The sequence below is a fragment of the Apodemus sylvaticus genome, chromosome 17, assembly GCF_947179515.1.
Source record: "Apodemus sylvaticus chromosome 17, mApoSyl1.1, whole genome shotgun sequence".
Classification (NCBI taxonomy): domain Eukaryota; kingdom Metazoa; phylum Chordata; class Mammalia; order Rodentia; family Muridae; genus Apodemus; species Apodemus sylvaticus.
Window position 1 is genome coordinate 70,430,422 of NC_067488.1, and position 18,293 is coordinate 70,448,714.

The 18,293-nt window shown below is 45.5% G+C and overlaps 1 protein-coding gene across 5 annotated transcripts in view; it reads left to right on the plus strand.

Moving 5' to 3' along the window:
- Positions 1-3,912: 3,912 nt before the first annotated feature.
- Positions 3,913-18,293, plus strand: part of Racgap1 (Rac GTPase activating protein 1) — a 31,286-nt gene continuing 16,905 nt past the window's right edge. For 2 of the 5 annotated variants that reach the window (XM_052160170.1, XM_052160173.1), the window contains exons 1-4: positions 3,914-4,062; positions 14,062-14,150; positions 16,607-16,812; positions 18,026-18,156. In XM_052160170.1, the coding sequence (XP_052016130.1) occupies positions 14,066-14,150; positions 16,607-16,812; positions 18,026-18,156 (422 nt within the window). In that variant the 5' untranslated portion in view covers positions 3,914-4,062; positions 14,062-14,065. Of the gene's footprint in view, positions 4,063-14,061; positions 14,151-16,606; positions 16,813-18,025; positions 18,157-18,293 lie in introns of all 5 variants that reach the window. The other 3 variants (XM_052160175.1, XM_052160174.1, XM_052160171.1) reach the window with 3 other exon arrangements.

Consider the following 18,293-nt stretch of genomic DNA (forward strand, 5'->3'; position numbering starts at 1 on the left):
CTGTTTTCTCAGAAAGGTGTAGATCTTGTCTGTCTCTTCCTGGACCTTTAGTTTGAAATGGATTGCTTTTTGCATTCTGTTAGTTCACTGGAATAGGTAGGGCCTCAGCTTCTGTGGGGTGGGGATGTGTATAAATGGATACACACCAAATTCTCTCTTTGCAGTCCTCTGGCCCCTTCCAAAAGAAACCCTCGATGGACTGACTAGCTGGGCTGGATCAGAACCTGTAGAGTTCGGTGGAGAGCAGGGAGGGGGCGGGTCCCTCTGGCTATAAGCTGCTTCCCATTGTCAGGCAAGCATGCTATCCAGCTGCAGAAAGGCCTCTCTGCATCGTTACACAGCTTTCTATGTCCTGTCTTTCCTTCTCTCTCTTCTTTCAGATCTGCCCCCTCCCATCCCCTGTTATATAGTTCTGGAGCTGGATCAGGATTGCCTCGAACTCACAATCATTCTCCTGCCTCTGTGCTGGGATTAAAGGCTACCACACCGTACTTCTCGGTTCCTCATTGTTTTATGCTTCTCCGGTATTCTATCTGAAGATAGCCGAGATGGAATTTGAGAGACTCTGTGTCTCCGAAGTCTGGTCAGACAAAGGAAGACGCGGAGATACAAAGTAATCAGTGCCAGCAGGGCTGGGCTGTAGCTCATTCTGCATGATGCCTCTTTGACAGAGGCCCCTGGGGTCCATGCCCGGCAAGGCATAAGATGATAAGATGGGGGCTGGGGGTGGTAAATCATCCTCTGCTTCCTGGTAAGTTCAAGGACAACCTGAACTATGTGAAACTGTGTCAAACCAAAACAACACACCAGCTAATATTCTTAGAGCACAGTGTGTGCCTAGCTCTGTGCTGGGTTTTGTAAATAGTTTGATTTAATCCCCCCAGCAGCCGTTATCATTTATTGATGCCATCACACTTATTTAATAGTCTGGGAACCCCAGAAAGCACACTTAACTAGTTTGACTGGCTATTAAGGTGTCTCACACATGAAAAATCATTTCCAGTGTTGTTACCAAAGTTACTGCAGCTCTTTTACAGACTAGACTTCCAGGGACTTTGCATGTCAGTCACACTGCATGTCTGCCTGCCTCACTTTCTACCTTCTGGGTTGGAGTCTGCCCATGCTTCATACATCAGTCTCAGCACAACTGCCTTTAGATCGCCAGCCCAGAACTGAGTCTTCATCCTGGTGCTATCTGACCCCAGGCCTCCAGCCTTAACACCCTAAGTGTGCAAGGTGAATCCCTTCCTGGGGTAGAAGAACTCACAGCTGGACTGGATGGTGGTGGTGGTGGTGGTGGTGGTGGTGGTGGTGATGAGGCCCTGGAGTGGAGGTTCAGTTTGTATTTCTAGAAAGAGGCTGAGAGGATGAGAAGAACTGGAAGACACCCGGGCGGAGCAGGCAAGGTGAAGAGACAGCACACAGTGAGTCTGGAGACAGAGCCTCTGTCTGGATCCCAGGCTCGTGGCCTGAAGGGGTTTGGGCGGGGCGGGGCGGGGTGGGGTGTGGGGCTGCCCGCAAGGGTCCTAGTGCTCTCGCTCCAACGGGAATGACTCGCCCCACGAGGGCGCGTTCCCGCACACCGAAGCTCTTTTACAGACTTAGCCGCCCTCCCTCCGCTGGCATCTGGGCACTTAAAACCACTGCGTCTCCAGAGCCCAGCACTGAAGAACCAGATTAAAAGCCATCACCTCCTGTAAGCGGCAGAACTAGGATCGAACCCTAGACTTCCTGGAACTGGAGCCTTTGCTTTTTCCGGTTCAAGTGGAGCCCAGCATGCACCCTATGCACAAAACTGTTGGGAGGCGGAAGGATTTTAACACCTTTACCCCCCCCCCCCATCTTGTACCCACAAACAAAACACACACACACACACACACACACACACACAGAGAGAGAGAGAGAGAGAGAGAGAGAGAGAGCGCTTTTATTTTCTCACCAGTCTGGTGCAGCAGGCAAAAGGGACTGAGTGACACGGTGCTTGGCTCCTGGCTTGGTCCCGGTGAAGGTGTAGGAGGACAGAGTCTCCATCCCGCTCCCGCCCCACCCACCCCCAACCCTGCCCGCCCGCCCGCCCCCCAGCGTCATTGGGGACATGAAGATTGGGAGGTGGGGTGGAAGACTGCCACCATCTGGTAGAGGTCTTCCCACCTGCACTTGAATGACTTTGTTGGGGCTGCCTACCAAATGTAGCTGTAAATCAAAGGAGTCCTACTGCGGTTCTCCTGAAGTCGGTAGACTGGCAGGTAAGGGACATTTACTGAGCACTTACTTTGTACTGGGACACATGCTTAGTTTTATAAGGACGTCTGAGTCTTCCTCTGAAAGACCCCAAGAGACAGACATTATTTCCAGTTATAGATCCCTGAGCCAAAGCACAGTTAGCACGTGGAAGGCCCTACAAAAGTAACTAGGAGAATCAGAAAAAGATGAGGTGACTCACGGGGGAGGGAGGGAGGGAGCTAGTGCTTACAGCAAAGGCGCAGAGGCAGGCAGCATAGACTCCTTTGAAGAAAGCAGTTAAAAATTCAAGCTTCCCAAAGGACAGATAGGACTTAGTAAAATGAAGTTGGGGGAGGGCAGGAAGGGCTTTGGGGGCAGATGGAACAGCAAGAGGAAAGCTCTGGGTGCTGGCAGTTGCTTGGTGCACTTCGGGATTGCAAATCGGAGGGAGTGGGGGGCAGCTGGAGAGCCCGGAAGCACGGGTTAGGGGAGCCCTGGTAAGGACCCCGATCTTTTTTTAAGGAGGAGAGGTGAAGTGAAGCGATTAATGGTTTTCACCAAGGAAGAGCCACGTTAGATCTGCCTTTTTGTTTGCTTTAGGCTGGTCTGAAACTCCCTGAATAGCAGAGGCTGGTCTTGACCTCTCAGCCTCCTCTCCCTAAGCGCTGGGGTTACAGGTGTGTCCCACCACGCCCACACGGAACTGCCTTTTAAAAATACCACAGTTGTAAAGAGCTCAAAAAAGGGCACAGTTCCCTTGGCAGTTAGACTACTGAGGCAGACAGGCTGGCCTTGAACTTACAGAAATCTGCCTGCCTCTGCAGTGCTGGGATTAAAGGCATGTGCCTGTTTCTAGTAAACTCTAGCTAGCCAGTATTTTGTCAAGTTGCTGATAGCCACACCCACCAGTAATTAGTAAATTCAGGAAGGGACTCCAACACAGAGAAATAACAAAAGAACAGAAACATTGGGAGTACACTGATAGATTAAGATGAATAGCTCGCTGTTGTATGTAAAGTGCATTTCTGATGTTGGGTCCGGATCTTTAAAACTTTCAAAGCCTCTGTACCGATACAATGCCAAATTTTAAGTGCCATTTATTACATGGAATTATAACACTTCATTTTGCATTTCTATTTGTTTTCTTGAGCTGTCTCCCCCCATTCATAGCTACTGGAAAGCAGAGACCACATGATCTGTAATTTTTTTCTGATTCGTAGCAGAGTGCTTGCTATGAAGTTGGCATACTTACTGTGCATCAAATAGAAGTCTGAATGAATGCGTGGATGAATGGAGGGATAATTATAGCTCAGTAAATATGGTTAAAATGATTGCTGCTCTGTCTCCTTCTGGAATTCTTCCTATTCTATAGTGAGACCCAAAACTATTCAGTTATTAGTTTCCAAGAGTCTTATTTGCCTGCCTGGGGAAACAGGAGGCAAGAATAATATGCAATTAGTCAACAGGTCATTAGAATAATTACAGGAAAGGGAGCCGGAGCCTGGAGTGTGAGTCCTACACGGGCCACGAAACACCCACTACCCCCGCAAAAGTGCGCCCTTAGTCAAAATGGCCGCCTTTCAGGCGTCTCGTTAATGTAACGCGCATGCGCATTCCCTTTTGTGCCCGCCCCCTGGCTCAGACACTTGCGTCTTCGAGAGTATAATCTCCTCTGTGATTGGCTGGTGAGCGATTTTGAACCGGATCTGGCGGCAGGGTTTCACGCCGCCGTTAGTGAGGCGCGCCGCTGGTGGACAGCAACTCTCCTGGGGTGCGGCGGCCGGAGAGTGAGCACCGCGGGCTGAACGGGGTTGCGTGTGCGCGGGGCCGGGAGCCTCGGTAAGCCGGTCGAGGCCGCGAGCGGACGGCGGGAGGGGGAAGGGGGCGGCTGGAGGGGGCTGCTCTCGGCGTGGCGCTACGTGCTAAGTCGGGGGCGTCCTTTTGAGGCGTGGCCCGACGGGTGCGGGTGTGGTTCCCTCCAGGGGGTCTGGGCGAGCTTCAGGTCCGAGCGTGGGAGCGGCCGGGAGAGCGCCCCCTCTACCCTCCTCCGAGGAACCGTCTCTTCTGGGGCAGAAGTCCGGCGCTGGAGCAACCTGGCGGCCTCCTGTGGAGGGCCTTCGCCTTCTAGGCCGTCTCCCACCGGGCTAATTAGAGCATCCCTAGTTGTGGAGAGTTGGAGAGCTGCAAATTCGGAGCCTGGCTCCGGTGATTTTATTTTTTTCAGCCCAGCTCTGTCACTGACCTACCTACCTGCCTACCGTTCTGTTGACTAGCTTGTGAAACCCTTTGGGTTGTATTTATATTAACAGCTTCCACCAACAGAAAAGCTGAGACTGTAATCTGGCAGGCGGCAGAAACCCTCTGGAAGCTCCCACCAAAGAGTTTTAAGTGTTCCTTGATATATGACTGTTCTTAACTATAAAACTTAGTGAGAATGATTATATCACACCATGGTATTTAGGTAACCTGGATTCATGTTCACCAGCCAGGGTCAGGAAGGAACACTCATTTCCCTCGGGATGAGAGCTTTGTTTTTGTGCCTCAAAAAGAAAAGAAAGAGAGGGAGGGAGAGACTGACTGCAGTAGTCCCAATAGTGTATTGGAGGGTTATTGGAGTCACTTTTCTTTTTTAAATTTTTTTTTTTTTAAGTTTTTCGAGACAGGGTTTCTCTGTGTAGCCCTAGCTGTCTTGGAACTCACTCTGTAGACCAGGCTGGCCTCGAACTCAGAAATCCACCTGCCTCTGCCTCCCAAGTACTGGATTAAGCGCGTGCGCCACCACTGCCCAGCTGGAGTCACTATCTTTTATCACTCCTAAATAAACTGGACTCTGTGTATGTGCAATGGTGTCTTATGTAGCTCAGGCTGTCCTCTTGTAGCTAAGGATAACCTCGAACTTCTGATCCAGTCCCTGGAGTGCTGGGATTACAGGCATTACTGGATAATTTGGAGATTACATGTGTGATCTACTGTTCTCAGTATTTGCAGTTTTGAGGACAGAAACCAGCTGGCTTCTCAGGCTAGGCAGGCAAGGTATCAGCTAAGCTGCAGGCCAGCTCAACTGTATGTGTAAGTTCAAGTAAGGCTGTCTTCTACTAGCCCTTAAAAACTCCGTTGACGCACGAGGCTGCATGCATGTCAGGCTGCTAGGGCGCTGGGTTAGACTTCAGTGCTGCCTGCTGGCCAGCTTACCTTCTGGGTTGATGAAAGGTAGGTGTTTGTTTCGGGGTTTTGTTTTTTTTTTTCTATTTTGAGACAGGGTTTTGCTTTAACAGCCCCGTATGTCCTGGAACTCACAGATTTGCCTGCCTCTGTGTCTCCCAAACACTGGGATTCAAGTTGTGTGCTGCCATTCCCCAGGTGAAAGGTGATTTGTTCAGGCCAAAATTTGATCTGATAGTCACAAAGAGGTGACTGGTGTATTAGTGGAACTAAAAAGATCACTCAGATAATTTGGCTGCAGATCTGTCTAACTCTCCACAAATACACAAGCTCTAATCTTAGCCTTATACTTTATTGGTTCTGTCTTGTTTTTTGTTTTTGTTTTTTTGTTTGTTTGTTTGTTTTTTTGAGATAGCTTTATAGAATTCTTAACATTGGCTTTTTCCCCTGGGAATTTCAGTTGACAAAAATTTCAGTTCAATATAGTCTTCCTATACTATCTTGACTGATTTCCAATCAGGATTCCCCTGCCTCAGCTACCAGAGTAACTGGGCTTACAGAGGCATGCACCACCATAGTCAGTTACTACAGTTTTAGAAAATACTCTGGCAGTATTTAGCAAAAGCTATGTATGTATATACATACATGCATATATGTGTATGTATGTATATACATACATGCATATATGTGTATGTGTATATATATATATACATATCTTATGTGGGGCATGTGGCAGATTCTTTTTTATATAATTTTATGAACATTGGTAATTTGACTGCATGTATATCTGTGTGAGGGTATCAGATCCCCTGGGAATGGAGTTATAGACAGTTGTGAGCTGCTGCGTGGGTGCTGGGAACCCACCCAGGCACTTTGAAATGGCAGCCAGTCCCCTTAACTGCTGGACCATCTTTCCAGCAGTGCCCTGCCCCCCCCCCCCATAATGTTTTCATACCATGCTACATTAATAAAAAACCTGTGCAAGGACTCAGCTTGAGCCTGAGGAGGAAAACTGGCCCTGAGGAGGTTCACTCACTCAGTGAGTGTCAGGTCACCCACCAAGCCTTGGGTGCTGTTGTAGATACTAGTAGCTCTGCAAAGTCCTTGCTTTCTAGACAATAAACTAAGTGAACATATTGGGTGGAGACAAGTGCTTTGGAGCAGAATAAATGAGGAGTTATGGAAAAGGCTGAATTTAAAATAGTGTGACTGGTAGAGACTTCACTGGGTGGGTTAGATGGGGGGGCCACCCGTGCTAGAGATGGCAGCAGAGGGTAACTGAAAAACCGAATCCAAAGACAATGACTAGCCCAATGATAGCCCACCAACTCTTTAGTGCTTGTTCCATGGAAACAAGATGCTAACAATCAAACACTGTGTGTGCGCCCTGCCGTGCAGCTCTGATGGGATGTGCTGGGCAAAGGGCTGGTTGAGGGTGATGGGGTTTGTGTTGGACTCTTTAAAGGTTGTTCTTTTCCCCATCCCCCAACATATATTCACATGTCTGCCTGAGTTGCTGTCATTAGGAAAAGGCTTCAGTGATTGCTAAGACAGACACTGGGTAGGCCTCGCAGGAAGCAGCGGCAGCGTGCTGAACTTACCCCTCACATCCAGTTCTCCCTCCTTCCCTCTGGTCTTCACTCATAGTGAGCCGGGAACATTCCGTTTACTCTTTCTGCAATTGATTTGCTCATAGGAACTTTTGGTCTCACGGTGAAATTTCTTCTGTCAGTTGGATGGACAGAGCAGAAGCCGGACACTTAGGGAAACAGTTGTTCTCAAGTGGTTTTGAATGAAGGCACCTTAGTCTGAGCTTATCTTTGGGAGTATGTCTGTGGCAGCAGGAAACCTACACTGTTAATGTCTTGGGACAGAACAGAACAGCAATGTGTATAATAATGTTTTTCATTAAAATACTTTGCTGGAAAAAAAATCAAGCAATCTGCCATTGCCTTGTCTTATGCTTATGTGATGTAACATTCTTAATGCAGCTAAAAAAAACTGATGTATAGTTTTCCTAATAATGTTGTTTGTTGGAGGAGTATAGATGCTTTTCCCAGGATACCCTACAGTAAGATCTGTAATAGTCTGTTGTTCTGAAGGACTGCCTGTGTCTTTCCTGGGTGATTGAAATTAAATTGGGGGCTCAAAGCAATCATAGCAAGCCAAGAATCTTTCTCCTGGTGATGCCAAATTGCTCCCTTAGGGATACTTACAGATTGGGAATGTAGCACAGTGACTTCTGCACCTCTGGGTCTCCCCATCAATAGCAGCTGAGATTCTGGGCACCTTTGTTTAAAGTGCTCTATAAACAGATCCCTATGCTCACATGGGCCTTTGCAGTGTTGTCAAAAGGCAGCAGCCTCTGCTCGGCAAGTAACAGCTGCTCTACAGCTGAGAGCAGTGCTCTGCAGCTCAGCTGCTTCTGTTTCCTCTCACATCGCTGCGTCTCCTAGCCATGCTGCTAAATAATAAAGGGGTGTGTGTGTGAAAATGGGGCCAAGCAGGAAAATTAAAGCCATTCTTAAGTGACACTGAAAAGACTGAGTGAGTTTTACCTCTCCACATTGCGGGTTGAGAGTCAGTAGTGGTGCAGAAGGGCGGGCTTGTCATCCGTAAATAATTCCTGAGAGTCACTTCTGTAGGTGATAGTAAGACTATATGAGCTCCAGCATATAAAGAGGAGTATATTTTACTAAACCAAGTTTTGATTCTCAAACCTATATTAGAGAAGGGAAAATCAGCTTTCTTCAGAAGCGAGCTGTTCTTGATGAAGGTCAGAGTTTGCAGTCTTTTTGGTCTGGGTTCTAGCTGACATCTGTGTTTACACATGTGGCTGTGCTTTGTGTGACTGTTAGGATTTGCAGGTGTCTGAGAAAATCTGCAGCATATACTACGGTGGATGCTTATAACATTTTAGTGTTTTAGGGTGGAAAGAAAACAGACACCTGGGTGTCACTGGGGGCTCCACGTTTAGTCATTTCACGTTTCTGAGCCTTTAAGTTGTCTGTAAAATGGCAGCTTAGTTAATTAGATTCACACGAAGAAAAAATGTGAAATGTCAAGCTTAGTACTCAATTCACAGCAAAGGCATATATTAAATATTATGTAGTACTATTTTAAAAAATAGTCTGTGCTTCTGAATTTAGTGGAGCCTCATGTGGAGACAGTCTAGACAACTTAGGGGAAATTACTAGAGTTGTGAATCACTCTTCTGGAATCTAATTAACAGCTATCAGACCCAGAACCAACAAAGACCCACTCCTGTTTTCATTAGCTATAGTTTTGGTAGGGTTCAGTTTATACAGTATATCATTTCCTCCTACATCTGCATTCTCTTGTGAGGCAGGTAGTGTCCTTCCTACTCTGCAGATGGTCTCAGAACTTACCGACCGAAAGGAAACCCATGCTCGTGGATAGGCTCCGAGGCTTCGCCTCCAGCCTCATTTCATAATGACGCTGAGGTGGCAGCGTCGCAGAAGTATCATGCGCCTAGCTCGTGTCTAGGCACCATGTTAAATATTACATGCTTGAGTATTTTAACACTGTAGCAGCAAATGCAAGATTTCTGTCTTCAAATTTAGTAAAGTTAAACTAGTATGTCTGAATAGCAACTGATAAGATCATTGGGGGTATGGGCTGGGGTTATTGGAGGCAGGAAGGACAGCTGAGGCAGGAATTCTAGCCGGCTGAGTGGTTAACACTTGTGTGGGATGAGACTCTGACCCATCTGACCCATGAGAAAAAAAAGTGGAGAAAAGGGAGAAACCAAAGATATTTCTGAAATTTGGAACTGGACATGAAGATAGGAAGATAAAGGGACTGGAGAGATGGCTCAGCGGTTAAGAGCACTGACTGCTCTTCCAAAGGTCCTGAGTTCAAATTCCAGCAACCACATGGTGGCTCACAACCATCTGTAATGAGATCTGACGCCCCCTTCTGGAGTGTCTGAGGACAGCTACAGTGTACTTACATATAATAAATAAATAAATCTTAAAAAAAAAAAAGAAAAGAAAAAGAAAATAGGAAGATAAAACTTGAGAATTAGAGCCAGGCCTGGTGTACACCTTTAATCCTACCACTCAGGAGGCAGAAGCAGTTGTATCTTGAGTTCAAGGCCAGCCTGGTCTATAGAGTAAGTTCCAGACCATCATAGGCTACATGATGAGAGAGACCCTGTTTCAGGAACCAACAGTAACACCTGGAAGTCAGTAGGACAGTTGATGTATATAAAGGAGAAGGGAGAATAGTGTCTCTGGGACGGTGAGCACGTAGAGTCGCCTTGAGAACTACAGCACTCCAGTTGACAGACTGTAGAGAGAAATTGGTGTGGCAAACTGTCAGAGCTTGGGGAGTGGCTGGAGTAGAGTAGTTGGATGAATTCAGAGAATTTGAGGGATTAATTTAGGTAATGTTTGGCACTAGGGAGGATACTGCTTAAACCAGGAGGAACTGACAGCTAAGAAGTGCCTCTCTGCTTACTTTAGAGCATTAGGATTTTAAATAACCATCTCCTAGGTACACAGACATCAAGGAGACTGGTGTGAGACTCGGTATGACAGCTACTATGGTGCAATGTATCATGTGAGTCTGTGTTTTGGGAATCAAGTTTGCTTTTAAGAAATGGCTGCTTTCTTTAGCTGGGCAGAGTGGCTCATGTCTTATCAGCAGTTGGGAGTGTTATAGGTTCAAAGCCAGCCTGCGCTTTTTCAAAACAGCCCTTTCCTCAAAAAACCCCCACAAAACCACAGTAAACCAACCTCTAACCCTTACTCCCTGGAGTAAACACAGGGAAGAGAGTAATAACGAACTAAAGAAGCTTGAGGAAAGGGGAGGATTCTGTTTTTATCTCTGCTGCTGTAACGAGATACTTAAAGTGGGTATTTTATGAAGAATAGGTATTTTGTGGGTGCACACAGGGACCAGGCCAGCCTCCAGTGTTGTTCCCTTAGGAGTTGTCCGTTGTGGGCTTTTTGCTTGTTTATTTGAGATAGGGTCTTACTATGTGTGGCCTTACCTCAGAGACCTGACTGGTTCTGCCTTCCCAGTGCTGGGATTAAATGATGGAGGCAAAGTCCTGCATCACCACACCTGCTGGGCTCACCAAGACCCCTGGGGGTGCGCTCAGGGTCCTTCTGTTGCTTCCCAAGGCTAAGGTTGGAAGTGTACTTCAGCTGCTCAGCTTAGAGTTTGTTTCTCCTTTTCATTCTGTTTGTGTAGGATAATATTTTGTAGTCAGCATAGAGGCACGAAAGTGTTGGTCAGAGGGGAACCTCGGGAAGTCCTTTGTCTGTGGGATTGAACTGGGGTTTTTAGGCTTGTGCAGGAGGGTCCTTATCCTCCTAGACATGGGGTCTGACTTGGATCCTGAGGGTCAGACTTGGGTCCTCATGCTCTCCCAGCAAGTACATCATGGGTGGGGCTCTCTGTTTACCTCTCTCACCCCCAAACAGGCATTTCTTTCTTTCTTTTTTTGGGGGGGGTGGATTTTTTTTTTTTTTTTCTTCGAGACAGGGTTTCTCTGTATAGCCCTGGCTGTCCTGGAACTCACTCTGTAGACCAGGCTGGCCTCGAACTCAGAAATCCGCCTGCCTCTGCCTCCCAGAGTGCTGGGATTAAAGGCGTGTGCCACCACTGCCCAGCTCTCATTTATTTTTTAAGAGTTTAGAAAGTTTAAGATGAAAGTGCTGGGAGATGGCTTGGTTAGGATTTCCTTTCTTTCCATAATGACACCTTTTTATGTGGCAGAAGAGCAATGTGGCCACCAAGTCCTTTGCACAAGAAGAGCATGTGGCAGAAGAGCAATGAGGCCACCAAGTCCTTTGGGCCCTTGTGCAAGGGCACCCAGTTCCTTGACATTCTAGCTCTGGTGCAGAAGGAATTCAGGTTCAGCGTGCATTGTGAAGGTCACAAGCAGAGAGGGTCAGCTCAGGTCTTAATGTCACTTAGACACATTTTTGGTGGTTGTTTGAGACGAGGTCTTGTTGTGTACCCCCTGGTCTGGAGCTTGTGACTATCCTGCCTTTAGCTCTAGTACTGAGCTTTTAGTGCACAGTATGCCTGGCAGGCAGTGGTGGTGCACGCTTTTAATCCCCGCACATGGGAGGCAGAGGCAGGCGGATTTCTGAGTTTGAGACCAGCCTGGTTTATAGAGGGAGTTCTAGGACAGCCAGGGCTACACAGAGAAACCCTATCTGGAAAAACAAAAAAACGAAAGAAAGAAAGAAAGAAAGAAAGAAAGAAAGGAAGGAAGGAAGGAAGGAAGGAAGGAAGGAAGGAAGGAAGGAAGGAAGGAAGGAAGGAAGGAAGGAAGGAAGGAAGGGAGAAAAGAAAGAAAGAAAGAAAGTTTTTGCTGCTGTGGTGGTGCACGTCTTTAATTGCAGTGACAGGCAGATCTCTGGGTTCCAGACCAGGTCTCAAAACCCAGAAAAGCCGCTCCCTCCATCATCAACACCACGGTTGCCACAGAAACTGCTGTCTGAGTCCCTTAGCAGAAGCCTTCTTGTTCTGGGTTGCAGGACACGTTTATGATGTTAAGGCAGAAGCAGGGTTCACTTAGGATTTTGAGGTAGAAGAGATCAATATCCTGTGTTAGAGCTGCTGGCTGGTAGCCAGTGGAGATGACCCTGTGAGTCCATGCTGAGTGTTCTGCTCTGCAGCACCTGCTTGTGGGGTGTTAAGTCTGTGGGCCTCTTCCCGCTGGCCTCAGCACCACACTCACTCTGATCGGCGCTTAGTTTGGTTGCTTACCAGCTTGCTGTGTTAGTTGCCTGGAACCAAATCTGTGTGTGGCCATGTGAAGAGCATGGTTCCGGCCCTGTTCAGGTGCTGCAGACAAGCTTGGAACTGATGGACTTTATTTCATTTTAATTACTGTTATAGCAGTTGTTTCATAACTACAAATGAATATTTCTGTAGTGTTTAATACAAAATATTTTTATGCTCACACATTCCTGTTTATTTGTGGAGTTTAGTTTTTGTTTGTTTGTTTCTTTTCCTTTGTCCCTTTCTTTCTTGTCTTTGTTGTTGTTTTGTTGGGTTTTTTTGTTTGTTTGTTTGTTTGTTTTTGAGACAGGTTCTTTGTGTAGCCCTGGCTGTCCTGGACTCACTCTATAGACCAGGTTGGCCTCAAACTCAGAAATCCTGCCTGCCTCTGCCTCCCAAGTGCTGGGATTAAAGGTCTGTGCCACCACTGCCCAGCTCCTTTGTCCATTTCTTCATGTCATAGCTTGCAGTACAGTCTTACAAACATTTACAAAAATCACTAAAAATTCAAAATAGAGTTCTGAAATTGTTTTTTAGATAGATAAAGTGATTTAGAGCATCAGGGATAAGAAAAGCATGAGAATCCTCTAATGTGTTTATAAAAGTATTTTATTTTTGAGTGAAATTTGACTATTTTCTTTCCTTTATAATTTTTGTCACATTCAGTAAATGTCCTTCTTGACCACTAAATGAACTTGTTTTTCTAATCTATTCCTGGCTGACGTCTCTTTGGAACAGAGCTGCCTGGAAGGCCCGAGTTTATAATGTAATATTTAGCAGGTCTTTGGGAGGAAGCACAAAGCCTGAAATTCCCTATACAGAGCACACTACAAATGGTTTTTCCTTTGCCCTTGTCACTGTGAAGGTGGTGTATTGTCTCTCCGATGCCAGAGTGGTAAAACATAATCCTTCTCCTATACTTAGTATAAATTTATTAGACACAGTCTCTGCATGCAGTCTAACAGAGAGCCCCGCACTACAGACATAATTCTTGTGCTGCTGAGCTGGCAGTTTCCCTACTTAATCACTGTGTGATGTCACCTGTGCCATTGGTGAAAAATGTGCTGACCACGTCCTGCCTTTTAAGAGACAGTTGTGACAGGATATTAGCCAAAAGTGAAATTAAAAATAAACATTTTAAGTTACATTATAGGTTTTCAAAGTCTGATAGATTAAAGTAACAAAAATGTTAAGTTAGATTTGAAGAGCCATGTTTTGTGGTGGTGTTTATAACCCATTGAGATGCTCATTCCTACTGAAGGCAGTTAGCACCAGTGACTTTGAGAGGAGTGAGGGCCTGGAGTAGAAGCAGACAGGGAAGGCAAGTGTCCTCAGTGGTTTCCTAGTTTACACGGGCATCTTTGGTCATGCTTTTGTTTTTTGAGATAGTTTCTCTGTCTCTTGGAACTCACTCTGTAGACCACGCTGGCCCCAAACCAGAGCCTTTGCATCTCAAGACTAAATCTAAAGGCATGTACCACCACAGCCTGGCTTCATAAGTGAGTCTTTTATTGCAACTTCAATCTGGCATGTGCTTGTAATCTCAGCATTTGGAAGGCTAAGGCAGGAAGATTGTGAGTTCAAGGCCAGCCTGAGCAACACAGTAAGAGATTGTCTTAAAATATAAACAAGCAGCCTGGTATGATGATGCATGCTTTTAATCCTAGCATAGGCAGATCTCTTAAATCATTGAGAGGGAGGGGGAGAGAGAGGCAAAAAAAGAAACAAAATAAAAGATGTTTTAATATAAATTAAGAACACACAAAATTGCTGGCTTGAGATTCTTACAATGGTGGCTGCAGATAGTGTGCAGGTGTTGGTCACTGATGGATTTACTAGACTGATGTTGAATCTGTTGTAAGGGGGATAAAATAAAGCAGCTTCCCTAATATATATTTGATTTCTTGGCAGAAAGATGGATACTACAATAGTGAATTTGTGGACTCTGTTTGAGCAGCTTGTGCGCCGAGTGGAGATTATCAATGAAGGAAATGAAACCAGTAAGTCATTCTGAGCTGGACTGTGGAGGATGGGGAGGAAGTATGGGGGAAACAAAATAAAAAGGGACCCAGCAGATCTGGGTTTTATAATGCTGAAGTGTGTTGAAATCTGAAAGCTGGTGTACTTAGAGGTTCCTTAAAAAAATAAAAAAGATGGCTACTTATGGCCAAAGCCAAAGGCTATTGCAATGTGTTTGTTCTGTGTGTTGGGTGCCCATGGGAGCCAGAGGAGGGCAAGGGGTCTCTGGAGTTGCAGTTACTGGGAGTTGTGAGCTACCCGATATGGGCGCTAGGAAACTGACTCAGGTCCTCTCTACCCCCGAGCTCATGTTTGTAAGTGAACTTTATGTAGCTAGCTAGCTTTCTTGCTTGCTTTCTCTTTCTTCTTTCTTGGGTGTCTTTTCATAGACTAGTGAGCATTACCATTTTCTTATTCCATGAAGTGGGAAAAATCTGGATTTCTAAGCATGTTGCTTTTTTATTTTTCTTTTTTAAGAGGGTTGGTCTCATACTATAGCCCAGACAGTTGAAGTCATGGCAGTCCTCTGGCCTTGGCCTCCTGACTACAAGCACAAAGCCACCTCCTGCAGCTGTTCTTCATGCTCCCACACAGGGAGGCCTCCAGTTCACTAAGTAGCCTGGACTGGCCTAAAAGCTCTGTTCTTCCTGCCTCATTCTCCTAAGTCCTTGCTGTTCTGGAACTTACCATGTAGACCAGGCTGGCTTTGAACTTAAAGAGATCTGCCTGCCTTTAGTCCCCAAGTGCTGGGACTAAAGGTGTCTACCACCACACCTAGCTATCATTTTTCTTATCCTTTTTTTTTTAAAAACAACTTTTATGTGTATTGGTGTTTTGCCTGCTTGCATGTCTGTGTGAGGATGTTGGATCCCCTGCAACTGGAGTTACAAATGGTTGTGAGCTGTTAAGTGGTTGCTGGGAATTGAACCAAGTTCTCTGGAAGAGCAGTCAGTGCTCTTAACCACCAAGCCATCTCTCCTGCCCTAATTTTTGATGCTTGATATTACTTTGTCCAAAATAACTTTCATACTATCTTTTTTAAAATATTATTTATTTTTACTTATATGAGTACACTGTAGCTATCTTCATATCCCATTACAGGTGGTTGTGAACCACCATGTGGTTGCTGGGATTTGAACTAAGGACCTCTGGAAGAGCAGTCAGTGTTCTTAACCACTGAGCCATCTCTCCAGCCCACTTTCATACTATCTTATTTTGCTAAAATTAGTTTGCTGCTAACATAAGTTCCCTTATGACCCACTTAATTCCTTCCTTCCTTCCTTCCTTCCTTCCTTCCTTCCTTCCTTCCTTCCTTCCTTCCTTCCTGGTTTTTGGAGACAGGGTTTCTCTGTATAGCCCTGGCTATCCTGGAACTCACTCTGTAGACAAGGCTGGCCTCAAATTCACAGAGATCTGCCTGCCTCTGCCTCCTGAGTGCTGGGATTAAAGGTGTGTACCACCATGGGACTGGCTCAATTTCTTTTGAGTTTTGAATTTTCTTTTGAGTTTGTATACTAAGTTGGAAGTTTAGTCATATTAAAATTGCTTGTATGTTGTGTATTTCTGTACATGGTTTAAATTTGTATAGCAAAAATGTCCTACCTAAAACTCTCATAAATCTGGTAGCTTCATGGTAGCTTGAATGTGGCTCAGTTTTATCCTGTATGATGCTGGAGACTGATGCTTAGAGGATAGGCTGAGGTTAACTCCGCAGTTTTTGCCAACAGCAGGAGATAAAATGAGCACTGCCAGGTGTCTTGCTTTGAGGTGCTCCATGCTGCTTAGGAGTGCTGTCTTTGCAGACGTTTGAACATTCTGCCACCAGTGACTTTCCAAGAGCCAGTGTGATCATTTCTGCTCTTATCCTGGAGTGTTTACATACCCTTCAGGGCACCGTTAAACAGCAAAGCAACTGGCTTTTTACTTTCTAATCAATATTTGCATAATTATAACTGAATGGAATTATAGGCCTTAGATATCTATAATATATATCCACATCTACAAGAGCATATTGTAGCAGTTATACCTGAATTTGCTATTTAACTCTGGCTCAGCAATATATCACTGTGAAGGAGGTTGTTTTTGTTTTATGTGACTGTCCTGGTGTGTGACAGCTACCCAAAGGTATCCCTCTTTGATTGCCTTCTGTTCAGGAGCTTTCCACATTGGTGACATCTGGAGCCAGGTGACTAATGAGTCACACACGCCATAGCAGATGCCCTGGTGAGGCCAAGAGTGTGTGGCCCTATTGAATCAGGAACTGCTGTCTGCTAAGCTGTTGTCCATAGTGAAAAACAGGGTTTGTCCCTGGTCATTTTCAGCTGTTTGACCATTGTCCAGCTAGACTTTATATCTGGGATGAAGTTAACTCTAGGACCTATTTATCTGAACAGCTGTCTCTGCTACTTGGATTATTGAAGTTTTTACCTGTCCTCAGTTGAATTCATCCAGGTCGTGAAGGACTTCGAGGACTTCAGAAAGAAATATCAAAGAACCAACCAGGAGCTGGAGAAATTCAAAGACCTGCTGTTGAAGGCCGAGACCGGGCGGAGCGCTCTGGACGTCAAGCTGAAGCATGCCCGCAACCAGGTGGATGTGGAGATCAAGCGGAGGCAGCGCGCAGAGGCTGAGTGCGCCAAGCTGGTGTGTGCTCGCTGTCAGACGGGCGATGGGGTGGGAAGATGTAGTCGTCTACTGAACATACAGACCCAGCTTCTGCTGCTAAAGAACTCATTTGACATCTTGCCTGTGATTAGAGATGAAACTACTGAAGTCACAGACTTTAGTTTCATAGTTTGAAACTTTGAATTTTTTAGTTTGAAATTAAAATGTATTTTCTCCTTTAGGCTTAAAACTTGTTTTTCACTAGACAGGTTTCAAATGATGGTTTAGAGAATGAAAACAAAACAGCTAAAGATGCAGTGCAGTTGGTAAATGTGTGCCTGGCATGCACAGAGCCCTGGATTCCAGCACTGCTTTTTTTTTTTTTTTTTTTTTTTAAAGAATTAAAATGAGAACAAGAAGGAAATTAGAGAATACTTATCTAGTACAATTTATTTGCTATTCTGTACGTGTGTGTGTGTGTGTGTGTGTCTTTTGAGACAGGGTTCTAATATATAATCCCTGATGGCCTTAAGCTCAGGGGTGATCCTCCTGCCTCTGCTTCCTGAATAATGGATTTAGTGGGGCATGCCACCAGCCTATATTGTTTATTATAAATTCAAAGAACATTGTCCTCCTTTTATGAATTGGTGGCCCTGGCCTTTGTCATCATGGCTCTCTAGCACAGAGTAAAGGGCTGGATACAGTCATGGTCGAACAGTGTGACTGGAATACAGTTGTCTTGATGCGTCGGGGTGGGTCATGGCGCAATGGAGAGCGTTACTCAAGGGAACTAATCCATTTTAGCTCAGTGTAGATGCCTCAGGACGCCCTAACTGTCTGCGTTACAGCTTCATGTCTATTTTAATATATTTTGTTTCAACAATTAGAGAAACGTGACTGCCTTCTTTGATCCATAAAAGAAGCCAATAATTGTTCTGATTAAGACAACATTTTAAATATTTTTGCTCTGTGAGATCTATTCTGGAGCTCATTCTAGATCACTCTCCTTGGAGGAGCAGTTTAATCTAGCGATCTCATAGCGGAGATCTCGCTGTTCTGTGTGGGGTTGTTCTTACTCATCAGAAGCGGCCACAGTCTGGGCTTGATGTGAATTAATATTCTATTGTTGTAATGCCTTCCTGAAGGCCCATTTGCATAATGTATTTTAATGTCTTCTGCCTATCCCATAAATTTGAGGTGAAGGTTCTTTTCTCTGGCTGGTTATGATGTTTTACTCTGCTTTGGTCTGTAGGAACAACAGATTCAGCTGATTCGAGATATACTCATGTGTGACACATCTGGCAGTATTCAGCTAAGCGAGGAACAAAAATCAGCTCTGGCTTTTCTCAACCGAGGCCAAGCTGGCAACGCTGGGAACAATAGGTGGGAGACTGCATTTGTTGTTATCTGATCACACGCAACACAGCTGTCAGAGGTCCCGTTATCTGACCTCTTAAATATACTGCTTCCGGGATGTGTGCTGAACAAAGCAGAAGGAGTCTTAGGGGAGGGCAAGGGGA